Consider the following 14026-nt stretch of genomic DNA (forward strand, 5'->3'; position numbering starts at 1 on the left):
GGATACAGTAGTAATAAAATCAAAGTACAGGAGCCAATAGTAATTATTCCTTTATAAATTTATTCTGTAAATCTGTGTGGTTTAGGATCGGATAAAACTAAGGATTATTTTATGAATTAAAAAAGAAAAAACTTTAATATAAAATTAAAAAATTTGTATTTATATATATATATATATATTCTTATCAATTTATTTAATACCATTTGAACGGTTTGTATATAGGTGGCATAATTGCACGAAAATAGGGATAGAAGAAAACTAGGGCAAATTTAATTATCAATCAGAGATGGACACATACTGTTCATCAATTTTGGAAAGGGGGAACTTAATGGGATACTGGATACTATGTTTTTTGGCCTACAGTTAGGCATGCATATTGTGAAAGCTAATGGGATAAAAGTTGAAGAAATTTGGACCAATCATCATCAAATAACAAAACTCTTAACAAAACCCGTCAACAGCGAGGTGGTCTTTTGAGGAATTACCAAAGTTAATGGACTTATCTGAAACAACAAAACATGTAATTTATGTTAATTTCTCTAACCCAGTGCTCCAATTGTGTTTGAAAACTTTGCTTATGTTGCAACCACACAGCTGGATATTTGTAGTAGTACATCACGTACAATATGTAATTGCCGACATCACTAAATTTCATTTAATTAAAGTTTTTCTTCACAAAAAAAAAAAATCAATGTTTCCTCGTTGATGATAGAGATGGGCTCTTTGAACCGAAAAACAATAAAAAGAAATAGAAGTGGGCTCTTCCAACTAAAAGACAAAAATATTTGGTCAGTTATTTATTACATTTAAGAGATATATATATAATATCCTTTCTTTTTCTCGTACGATAAAAATATATGTTCAACGAAATTACCATTGAGGACAAATGAACCCCTGCAAGATCCAGCTCTACAGCAGCGTTCAGGATTAGCACAGGGTCTTGGTTGGGTCCTGCTTGGTAAATTGCACATGACCGTTCAGCCACATATTTCGGACCAATCCAGATCGAGATTGACGTAATTCGCATTAAATTCCTGCACTGGCAGGAAACTGTCACCCTCCAATGTGGTTGCTTCTGATTTTGATAGCCAATATAATATTAGAAACTTAAAATCCAGATGATAAATGTGATGAACACACTTGCAGACCAGAAGCTCTCCCTGGCTCTGCATTCAGATCATCACCTTCATGGCTGCATTCAAACCAGTGAAGCTTCTCGACCATTGCGAAGTTGCTCCACCGCCGGGCTCTGTTCCTCCGACATGCGTCGCTTTCCCTCTTACCTTCTTCGATGTAATCTGGTTACCACTACCACCAGTGGAAATTCTGTATTTCTATGAATTTCCCTACCCAAAATCACAGTTTCTTCAATCTCTCCTTCCACGCCTCAAACAGTCACTCTCTTCCACCCTGGTTCACTTCTACCCATTATCAGGAAAACTCTCATGGCCTCTCGAAACTAACCAGCCCATGATCAGTTACACTGAAGGAGACTCTGTTTCTTTCACCGTTGCTGAGTCCGACGCTGATTTCTGTCATCTCTCCTCCAGTCACCTCAAATACGCCATTGAATCACACCCACTAGTGCCTAAATTGACAACATCTGGACATGTTCTCCCCATTTTAGCAACTCAAGTTACGGTTTTCCCAAATGCAGGCATCTGTATTGGCTTCGCAAGAAGCCATTCGTGTTGCGATGGAAGAGGCTTCAACCACTTCATGAAAACATGGGCTTCGATCTCCAAGTTTGAAGCTCCAGCTCCATCTCCTTCACTTGAGTTATTACCGCTCTTAGATAGGACTCTGATGGAGAAGCACGATGATGGCATGTCAAACTTGTTCTTGAGCAAGTTGGACGGATTTTTTGGTTCTGAATCAGTTTCTGGTAATAAAATTTTTAGAGGGAAGCAATTGGATCTCCAACCCAACATGGTTCGAGCTACGTTTGAGTTAAATGAAGCTAAGACTAGGAGACTCAAGGAATGGGTATTTGCGCAGTACAAGAACGATGAGAAAACACAGACAAAATCAATTCCTCCTTCCAGATTGGTGGCAATTTGCGCTTACAGTTGGATCTGTATGCTTAAAGCAGAAGCCAAAGCAGGTGAGTTCAATACTAGCAATATTACTATGCTTGCGCTTAACGTGGATTGCAGAGCTCGGATGGATCCTCCAATCCCAGAAACATACTTGGGTAATTGCGTCAGACCTTACATGGCGATTGCTGACAAGACTCATCTGATGCGAGGAGGAGTAGCTATTGCAGCCCAGCTGCTAGGAGATGCAATTCAGGAGATGGAGAAAGGGATTTTGACAGGGATGGGGCGTGCCATTTCAACCATGTGTGATATTTTTTTTTCCGATAACACTGCTGATAGTGATACGTCTGCTGGTCGACAATTGACAGTTGCTGGGTCTCCACAGTTTGGGTATTATAAGACAGATTTTGGGTTTGGGAGGCCAAAGAAGGTGGAGATGACATCCATTGATAAAACTGGAGCCATGTTTTTCAAAGACAATAGCATGGGGGATGGGGGGTTTGAATTGGATTTAGTTCTCAGTAAACCAGAGATGGATGTCTATGTTTCTGAGTTTGTTGATGGGCTTAATGCTCTTGATGGCACTTGTTAAAACATGTTCCACTGTTGGGGCTTTCTCCCCGTTTGATATAGATGGTTTATGTCTCTGGTTAGTCAAGAGGTAGTGTTAGATTAAGTAGTTAGGTTTTCATGATTAAGTCGTTAGGGTTTCAACTTTCATGTTGGAAAGATGGATCTTCTTAGATCTTTCTTTTTCTTTCTTTATTCCTTATATTATTGTACCAAGCTGTATTGCTCTCTGTTGTAGCACTCATATTTCTTCATATATATAAAGATTATTTACTTATTCTGAAGAACAGTATTCTGCTTTCTCTGTTACGAGTTTATTCACCACGTAGTTACGGAGATGTCGTCCAGCAACTCGATGGTCGAGCACAGAGAGAAGAGATCTGCAGGTGGGCTCGATTGGCACCGGCGGAGATAGCGACAGCCATTTTCTCAACCTGGGTCAGCGCTTGCTTGCGCTCTCTGAAGCACAATCCACATCTCAGTTTTCATTCTACAATCCGGATGTTTTGGATGCAACCTCACCCGAATTGGAATAAAAAACCACTCGAGTAGCTTCTAACTGATCAGAACTAGAACCCTGGAAACGATAATGAAATCGAAATATAAGTCTGATTTTTCAATAGGAAAGTCCAGTGCAGTAGTCAAAAGAACATTTATCAATAATGGCGCTTGTGTTTGGACTACTTAAATTGCAGAGATGAGAACAAAAGATTGTTTATACTGCGTTTGTTTGCTGGAATAAAGGTGGGGTGGAAAAATTCTTGAAAAGTGTGTAGATTTCTTATTTTTCCATTAAGTCCCAAAATTGTAGATTGTTTGGTTGCTTGGAGTGGGAAAGTGAGAAACAAATTTCCTTGAATCAAGGAAACCTGTGCTGATGTGGAAGCTCAACTTTCCCACCCCAAGCTATTTTAAAACCCCACATATTTGGTGGGACTTAGTGGGAAAGTTGGGAAAAGTAAAAAGTGCGACCCACCACTATTACTTTTTCACAAAACTCTTTCATTTCCTTTTTTCTCCCTCACCCCATTAGACAAGGGACCAACGTGTTTTTTTTTCCCACCTCTTTTTTCCCACCCCACCTTTGCAAACAAACATAACCTGATGGAATTCACCTAGTTTGTTTTTTTGGGATGAATTTCGTCCGTGTTTCTAATTGAAACGAAGTCGAGTAGAGTATACAAATGGAGAGGCTCTGATAGTACAAAAAAGCCAGTCTTGATTCACTTTGTGAAGTCGTTTGTGGGAATTTCTTGGAGATACCTTTCCCTGACAACAGCTTTCTTTAGGGCCATTCGATCAAAGCATCCTACCATGCCCCCAAATTAAAGGAGGTTTACTGTGCGATATACAGGGTTTTGAAGCCTGGATGGTCATGACTGATAAGTATAATGGGGAAATCCTACTACACATTGAGGTCATTCAAGGGATTGAGAGAGGTGATGTAGTTCCTGGGTTAATGAGGAGTGTTGATCGTAGACGTAATGAAACACAAGAATTGCATAAAAGATAGCAAGAAGACACACAAATTGATTACGGAATTGGGTCAATGTGATCTACATCACCGAGACTCAAAAGAGAGTCCAATTCCAATATGAGAAGTTTGAAATTCTTATAAATTTAGGGTAGAATAAATGCAATAGAAAAGGATAATCATGGTGAACCAATCTGCGCCTCCGTCACCCGAGAACGCACACCAATCGCAGGAAAAATCCCCTTGAGTTATAGCGGCAGCACCTCCATCGAAGCTAGATTGCACGAACGAGAGAGAGAGAGAGAGAGAGAGAGAAGAGGGGGGGGAAAAAACCCTTGAAATGAACCCACGCTTGATCTTCTTCTTACCTCTTTCAAACCAACCCAAATGATATATATACAAGGCAATTAATCAAACCAGTTCACCCAATGGTTCACCCAAATGATAAATTACAGATTAACCCTTACAAATCTCCTCCCTAATCTGTAAGCATAATTTTCCATATAGTAACCGGACTACAACCATCATCATCCAAGTGTTCCTGTAAGACAAAAAGAAAAAGAAACCAACAGTACCATGCAAAATACCTAAACATGCAACAATAAAATGATTCATTGCAAGCACACCATGCAACAAATGCAACAGGTAGAGAAGCCATAAACCACAACTCAAGTGTCCACAACTCAAACCAAACAATCATGGAGAGCAAACATGCACAAACAAGGCATGTATCTAAAAAATAGAGATAAAAACGAACAAGAATTGTAAAAGATTGGGCAGCATCTCCTCTAAAAATGCAACATATGCAAAACCTGATAAAACAAACAAAAATACCTGGACATCACCATACCAATGACAAATGGAAAAACAAAGAATACACTCCTACAAGATGTGTTAAACCATCACATTGACTTACCCATACCAGCAAAAGCATAACAATATATATGATTTAAAAAACAAGTAAGACTTAAAACAAAACAAGTATAATCTTTCAAAGAAGAACATGGTGATACCCAAAGACAAATTAGGTTAACAGAGCATCACCACCATCACAATGAACAACCTGGATCCAGACAAATAGATAATATTGCCAAAACAAGCCATGAATCTACACAAATGCTCACAATATAAGCCAAGTCAAGTCTAATACATATCATATGATACATAAGAGAACTTAACAACTAAAGGAAAAATATTTTAACAATTCAATCTTTAAAATATATATAAACCATGACAATAATCAATGAATGTTTACGGGGCCCGGGCGAACCGGGGAAAGTCGACGTACCCACGGATTTGGGGGGACGGTTCAAAGTTGCCCAAATAGCGAAATAATTTTGGTGTCCTCCCCACTTTTTTCCGTTTGTCTTTATCTTGTCCCGGCCTGCCCGCCTAAAGAAATTTTAACTGAATAGAACCCAACAGGTTAAATATCTAGTGATTCTTGTCAAAGAATAAACTTAGACAAATAAGAATAAACATCTCCCCCTCAACCAAGTAGATCCCAAAACCTAAGAATTCCTAACAGATCCAAATACTTCAATTTCAAAAATTTTGATTTAAAAAATTTTCCCAAAAAAATAAGACATGCAACCAATATGTAAATCACATAACAGCAGATATAAGGTACAAAAAAATAAATGAGAAACTAGAAGCAAGCTGTCAAACCTATAAATGCAAAACACAATGCTAAACTCATATATTAAGTCTTATATATCAATGCAAAGGGAGTACACATGAAACCACAATATGATTCATTTTATGAGTCATATTTTCAATTCAGTTGTTAAAATGCCTAAAGAAGTTGCAAATAATTCTTTTTTCTATATTAATGTAAAGAAAGACAACAAGTATCCAATTACCCAAAAACATAATGAAGGGAGTAACCCAAGATAGCAAACATTCTTATAGATTTATATTTAACAACAAGATGAAAAAAATATCAAGATAAACCCAAAGACAATCACTCTCCTAACTCTATCATTGGTACACTACTCAACTAGGATCTCACCACCCACAAACCACGAGGAGGACTCTAGTCAACTACTAGACAAATCCAAGTCACCTAGAGTAGATACCAACCAAAGATAAAGAAAAGAAGTCAATCATGTAAGACTCAACAACTACATTGACCCCAAAAGACCACACTAGTGAAACACAAAATGGACTAAACTCCAACCACCTATGATGATGCATAAACATAATGCACACAAGCTATAAAATTTCAACTGCTAACATGACATAACCTAGCAAGCAACATTGGTGTAAATCAACCTACTAGACAACAACATAAATCCGAGACACCTTAAAGTAAATACTCCCACTCAAACCATACAAGATGATAGAGCCATACCCCCTGAATCACATGTGAACCCCAACAACATGTGAGGACACCCCTTAACAACACTTTGTGTCAAAACCAACACTATCTAGGCTGAAAAATGGAGACCAAAACATCTCCAAAAATCAGGGATACATCTAATGCCATACCAAGTGAAATAGGAACCCATCATGTGTGTGCAACCAATTGTGCTAAAACCAATCTCACACATGTCAACACCACACATTATCACTCAAGCATTCCAAATCTCACTCAAACAAGCACACCAATGCAAATATAAGCACATATGAGAGTACATTAAAACAATAATAATCAATCAATCATGCCAACACTATCATAATTGGTCAAGACTTCACACACCATAAAGCATAGCTTAACCAATATTAGTAGAAGGCAAGGCACAAAAATGATGTCTCAATTTTTTTTTTTTAATTTTAAATAATCAACTTCCTTATACAAGCATAACACATTTAAAATAAAATAGACCACCCTTTTAACAATAACAAAGGAACAAAATAGGATAACAAAAGTGTACACCTAATGGTAACCCAAGTAACTAGGTCTTCAAAGCAAGGTTTATGTTTCCAAATAAAGCACCTAGGTCCTCAAAGGTTCTCATATTTGGACTTCAATAAGAAAATCCAAGTACTCCTAGAATAGTCATCAATTAAGGATAAAAAATAGGAGTTACCTCCATAAGACATGACTGATGATAAATGTGATGAACACACTTGCAGATCAGAAGCTCTTCTCTGCATTTCATGATCTTCACCTTCATGGCTGCATTCAAACAGGTGAAGCATCTCGACCAGTGCGAAGTTGCTCCACCGCCTGGCTCTGTTCCTCCGACTTGCGTTGCTTTCCCTCTTAGCTTCTTCGATGTAATCTGGTTACCACTACCACCAGTGGAAAATCTGTATTTCTATGAATTTACCTACCCAAAATCACAATTTCTTGAATCTCTCCTTCCACGCCTCAAACAATCACTCTCTTCCACCCTGGTTCACTTCTACCCATTATCAGGAAAACTCTCATGGCCTCTCGAAACCAACCAGCCCATGATCAGTTACACTGAAGGAGACTGTTTCTTTCACCGTTGCTGAGTCCGACGCTGATTTCTATCATCTCTCCTCCAGTCACCTCAAATACGCCATTGAATCACACCCACTAGTGCCTAAATTGACAACATCTGGACCTGTTCTCCCCATTTTAGCAATTCAAATTACCGTTTTCCCAAATGCAGGCATCTGTATTGGCTTCACAAGAAGCATGCAACTCAGAAAAAGGGTAAGGAAACGTCAGAAGAAAAGCTAGAGGGGATTTATCTACTGCACCATTCTTTCCACATTCGCTCAAATCTGTTAAAACTTTCCCATTTTAGTTTCTGATGGCTTTTCTCCCTGACTATTTCTTCCATATTTTCAATGTCCTTAGAATCCGCGCCAAAAATACAAATCCCCTAAATAGTTTCCATAACTATAAGACTGTAATTAGAAACCACGGTTAAGTGTGTGAAAACATTTTAACTCTTAGATTGGTATAAATACACATGTTCTTAGATTGGTATAAATACACATGTTCAATCATCTAGCGAAGCACATGACCAAACTTGAGCTTCTTAGTGCTTGATGCTCAAGTTTGTCTTTGGATGAATCTGGCCACCTCCCAGTTAGAAGAGAACAATATGTTCCGCTAACACTTTCCCTCAAGATAATAGTGGCAAGTGCCCACGTGAAGATGTGTATATATATATGATTTTATTTTATTAGTATTCATAGGTGGGTGGGAAGCGTTAGGATAACACATACTTCTCCCCTAACGAGGTGGTGATCCAGATTCTTTGGATGCTAGACGCGTGCTTTCTTCTTTATCTCATCTAAATCGAGTTCTTTCCTTCCCTCTTATATCTAACTCCATCATCTCTTTCTGCCTTCTCCCTCCTTTGCTCCAGCACCAATTTGACAAGCCCCTCTGTGAACCCCCTTCTCCTCCTTTGATTGTTGTTTGAAATTTTTTCCTATACAAATTTTTGTATTGGTAGTGTTACTTCAAAAACCTGATTGCTGCCTCTAACTGCTACCTTTGTCTGGCATGAACCTACAAGACAATGTGTCAGACCATGCGTGGTTGGGAGAACACCTCTGATGATCGAGTCAAAAGTGAACTCATAGTCTAACATGTTCAAAATGACTCAAAGTTAAAATTAGGGTCTACATCATGGTTAATATGAAGATCAAGGTAAAACTTAATGATAGAATTAGTGTCAAGATTAAGGATAAAATTAGCATTAAGTTTAAGACCAAAATTAGGGTCAAGATCAGGGTTAGGGTTAGGACAAAAAATTAGGGACGAGTTGTGAAAAGCACAGTGGACCAAAAAATAATCTCATACTTAACCTTAGCCCTAGTCAGGGCCATAATATTTTGGCCTTGACCTGCCCTCAAAGCCAAATCTTGAGCAAGCCCTATTTAGGCTTAGGGCGGGTCAGGACTGTCAAAGTCAAACTTACACTCCTAGTAATAGTTGTCATCTTTAAACATGTAAAACTTATGCAAGTTCTTTGCACTGTTTTTCCAAGTAGAGGGAGAGAGTAGTAGTAGAACTGGAGAAAGAAAAGTTAGAAGAAAAAAACGAAAAAGTTGGTTATAATTTAACAATAGCAATCATTATATCGTTTTTGAACCAAAAAAATTATTATATCATAACACTTTGTTAGAAATCAATGATCGGTTCATGAGCTAAAAAAGTAGGATTTTTTATTTATTGCGGCAGTCCACGGTGTAGATTTTGCCACATATGCAAAAAACAATTGAACGGTGTGGAGTTAAAGGGCGAGGGTTTAGTTGTAAATATGATTTTTTGCTTTTAAATTCAAGGGTTTTAAAAATTTGTAAATTTACGAAATAGAACCCCTCACTCCGACAACCCGGAGCCCCCCACCGACCCGCAGGCAAGGAGGCACCGCGGCGGCAGGAAGAGCACCAAAATCAAAAAAAGGGGAGAGAGCAAGGAAGCGCACCACGCGGGAAAGGAGCAGAAAGGCAAGAGACCGCCCCGAGCCAAAGAGTCCCACAACCGAACCATTAGGGTAACATAAGTATTTGTGAAACCCTCTCTTTTCCTTGGTATGTCATCTTCTCCCTGTTTCTTCAATTCTTTTCCAACTTTGTTGCTATTGTCAACCTTATTGTGCCACGGTAGGAGGAGAGGGGAAAACAGTTTTTCTCAATGGCAATGGAATATTAATAGGAATGAGTTAGAAGGTGGTTTGCCAAAGACGAAGGGTCCTTAGGTAAATAATTAGGTTAAATTGTTTTGGTACTCCCTTCTCCATTGACGCCGCAATAGCCCGCCAGAGGAGTCGGTGGAGAGAATGGACATCTCTTTCGCTCTCCGGGGCTTGCAAAATAGGGATTTAACTAGGGCGAAACCAGAAAATGGATCACAGACGACGGGTAGAGTGAGGGGTTCTATTTCGTAAATTTACAAACTTTTAAAACCCTTATATGTAAAAACAAAAAATCATATTTACAACTAAACCCTCACCCTTTAACTCCACACCGTTCGATTGTTTTTTGCATGTGGCAAAATCTACACCGTGGGCAGCAGCTGCCGCAAATAAAAATCCAAAAAAATATTCGTTGGAGGGGGAATACGAAAATTTTATTTAACTTTCATTTCAATTTCAACTAATTATTTATTAATATTGTATTTACAATTGAAAATTATAATTTTAGACATCATTTATTAGTGATATATAAGTCTAATTAATTGAATTAATAAGGGTATTTAAAGAAACAAAAATGTAGCAATGTTCATACTTTTATAATAGTAGTATGATAGTATAATATGATAGAAGTGGATTTTTTCAACCAAAAAGGGAGAAATAAGTGGTCAATTGTTTATTACATTTAAAAATATATATCCACTACTGTCATGGCCTCTTATATATTTTTATTTCAACGCAAGGACAAAACACCGCATAAGAGCAGCGAATAAAAAAAAAAGAAAAAAAGAAAAAAGAAGAAAGGAACCAAAAAGAGAGAGACCAAGGGAGGCGAAGACAACACCCGAGAGGCGAGGAGCCGCAGGAGGCCCCAGCCAAAGGCACCGGAAAGAGACGGACCCCAGTAAAGGAAGGAAACCCAGCCAAAGGCCACGGTGGGAGAGAAGAGGGAACAAAACAGGAACAACCCCCACCGGGAGGGAAGAAAAAGACCACCCAACCACGAGGGGACAACAACACGAGGAAAACAGGAAGCAACCACAAAGCAACCCAGAGGGGAAACAGCCCCCACCTCACCGGAAGGAAAAAAGACCAACCACCAAAAAAGACATAAGAGGGGGAGGAAGCAACCACAAAAAAACACACAAACAGAGCCAGGGGCGCCACAAAAAAGAGGGGGCACAAACGCGGAAGGCCCAAAAGAGACGAAGGGCACAAGCAAGACAGAAACACACCCAAAAAACACACGAAGAAGGAAGGGGAACGAGGAGACACAGGGCAAAGCCGAAAGAAGGAAGAGAAACAAACCAGAAAGAGAGAACGGGGCAAAAGGAAAGAGGGACACGAACCCCACAGAAGAGAGACAACAAAGGCCAACACAGAGGAACCACAAAAGGGAGGGGAACAACAAAGAGAAGGGAGGCAGGAAAGGGAGGAAGAGACAGCAGCAAAGAACGGAGAGGGCACGGGGAAAGAGGGAAAGGGAGGAGGGAAACACAGCCAAGAGACCAAAGGGAAGAGGCCCAAGGAGACAGATGGAATGTGAGTAGGAGAGAGAGCAGGAACGAGTAGAACACAGAGGCCAAAACACAAGAAAAGCGGGGGTAACAAAAACCAAAGGGGAACACCCCACAGAAAGAAGGAGGGCGGGAGAAAAGAGGGAAAAAAAATAAGGAAAACAGAAGAAGAAAATAAAAATACAAAAACACCAAAGTAAGGAAAAAAAGAAGGGAAAAAAAACGAAAGAAAACACCGCAAGCGAGGAAAAAAGAAAAAACAAGAAGGGTGGGAGGAACCATGTGCAAAAAAACGAGGTAAAAAACAAGGGAGATAATAAATAAGTTATTTTATTATTATTATTTTTCAAACAACGCAAAGTTACAAACCTATGTGTCCCTGTTTTGTCGGATGCGTAAAGTAAGTATTAGGATATGTTCGGATGTGTTAATAGGAATTGCTTGTATCCTGGTTGCTAGGAATAGCAGATCATGAATTGCCTCTATCGGCCAGGGAGTAGTTGGGCTCGACAGAAATTGACTGATGCATTTCCAGTTGGTTGCTATTAAATCAATGTGAAGGTTGTAATTTAGTACCAATTTCAGCCCTGATGCTAATCCTTTGGCTAGAGATGCTATTAGTGATCTACCCGCCTATTTGCCACTGGAATGATATATGATTTTTCCTGAGTGTATGATCCCCCAACAACATCCTACTTCCTTTGTTGACTGTTGAGTGTGCCTCACAAAATAAAATAGATTTTTCTTTTGGCATTATAGTGTTTAATATTTTAGAATCCACAAAACAAAACCCCAATTTAGCTGATCCTAAACCACCATTACTCTAAAAGCCCTTGATAGAATTAAATAAAAATGCCCTCTTCTTTCCTCCTGTCATTGTTTTTCTTTTGGTTCGGCGGGAAAACGACAAACAAGACCAACAGGAGAAAAAAAAAGAGGGGGGAAGAAACGGACACCAAAACAGACGAGGAGGAAGGAAAGAAGCGAAACGAACACCCGGCCAGGCCAAAGAAGGGGCAGGGCAACAGGGGGAAGGACAGCAACACACAAAAGGCGAGAGAAAGAACAACAAAAAAGAAAACCAGAACCGGAGGGCCGCAGGACAACCCCACGGAGGCACCAGGCCGAGAGCCGAGGAGGAGAGCCACGACCGACCAAACCAACGGGGGAGCAGGAGACCAAATAGCCGAGGACGCAAAACACCCGAGCGAAGGAACCGAGGACAAACCGAGCCAGGACAACCCCACGGAGGCACCAGGCCGAGAGCCGAGGAGGAGAGCCACGACCGACCAAACCAACGGGGGAGCAGGAGACCGAAGAGCCGACGACGAAAACACCCGAAGGAAGGAACCGAGGACAAACCGAGAAAACAAGGAGAGCAAACCCAGCAGAGAAGAGGACGGAGGAGCGGGAAAGCGGGAGGCGAACCGAAGAGGGGGCAGGAGACGAAGCGGGAAAAGAAGCGGAACAAGAAGAAAGAAAGAGAAGAAAAAGAAGCAGCGAGAAAGAAGGAACAGGGAGGCAAGAGAGAAAACGAAAAGATGAAAGAAAAAAAAGGAGGGAGAAAAGAAAAAGAGACAGAAAGGAGGAAGAACAAGGAGAACAGGAGAGGAGAAGAAAGGAGAAGGGGAAGAAAGGAGGACCGCAGGGAGCGCAGGGGGGGGGGGGGGCCGCAAAGCAGACAGGGGGGCGGAGGAGAAAACAAAGGAGAAAAACGAACCGGAGGGAAGGGAGGGCGGACCACGAACCGGGCGCGGTACGGACAAGGAGGCCGAGGAGGGGGGGGACCAACCACAGGGAATGAAGACGCCCCCCCGTCACGGGAATACACCACCCATCCGACCGTGGAAAGGGAAGATCGAATCGGAACACCAACGGGTATATGTTCATGAATCGAGATTTGAAATCTTGATTCAGTAACCAACAGGCCCTAAAACACATTAGTTGATGTGATCTCCACCATAATTTCAAAAATCTATCAATCATTACATTAGAGAAAGATAAAAAAATAAAGATTCTTTTACCCTATTTTGACCTATCTAGATCCACTCAACTGTTAGAAGGTCATATTTTTTTCAGCTTTTTCCTTCAGTATCTTCTTCACTAAAAACTGGTAGTTTTATTTTATAAATCTGTGTGGTTTAGGATAGGATAAATCATACAACTAAGGATTATTTTGTGAATTATAAAACAAAACATAAATTTGTATTATATATATATATATATATATATATTCTTATTAATTTATTTAATACCAGTAGAACGGTTTGTATATAGGTGGCATAATAGCACCAAAATAGGGAAAATAGGGATAGAAGAAAACTAGGGCAAATTAAATTATCAATCATTGATGATAGAGGTGGGGGCTCTTTGGACCGAAAAACAATAAAAAAAGATAGAAGTGGGCTCTTCCGACTAAAAGACAAAAATATTTGGTCAGGTATTCATTGCATTTAAGAGATATATATTTTTTATTTTCTCGTACGATAAAAATATATATTCAATGAAATTACCATTGAGGACAAAGAACTCCTGCAAGATCCAGCTCTACAGCAGCATTTAGGATTAGCACAGGGTTTTGCTTGGGTCCTGCTTGGTAAATTGCACGGGACCGTTCAGCCACATATTTCGGACCGCCGGTTCGACCGTCAAAATTCAACGATCGAAATGGAATCTCGATCGAGATTTTGGATTTGACAGCTAAAATCTCGACTTGACGTGATTCGCATTCAATTAGCAGGTGGCCGACATTAATTTCCTGCAGTGGAAGGAAACTGTCACCCTTCAGCGTTGTTGTTTCTGATTTTGATAGCCAAAATAATATTAGAAACTTAAAATCCAGATGATAAATGTGATGAA

General features: G+C 39.9%; 1 protein-coding gene across 1 annotated transcript; it reads left to right on the forward strand.

The window, feature by feature from the left end:
* Positions 1-1139: 1139 nt before the first annotated feature.
* On the forward strand, positions 1140-2854 carry LOC149001548 (coumaroyl-CoA:anthocyanidin 3-O-glucoside-6''-O-coumaroyltransferase 1-like). Its single transcript, XM_089137691.1, has one exon. It carries the CDS (start codon positions 1189-1191, stop codon positions 2629-2631), a length of 1443 nt encoding a protein of 480 aa, XP_088993817.1. The 5' UTR covers positions 1140-1188; the 3' UTR covers positions 2632-2854.
* The last annotated feature ends 11172 nt before the right edge of the window (positions 2855-14026 follow it).

This window comes from Hakea prostrata, chromosome 10 (assembly GCF_041222555.1).
Source record: "Hakea prostrata isolate BN-2017 chromosome 10, UWA_Hpros_2, whole genome shotgun sequence".
Taxonomy (NCBI): domain Eukaryota; kingdom Viridiplantae; phylum Streptophyta; class Magnoliopsida; order Proteales; family Proteaceae; genus Hakea; species Hakea prostrata.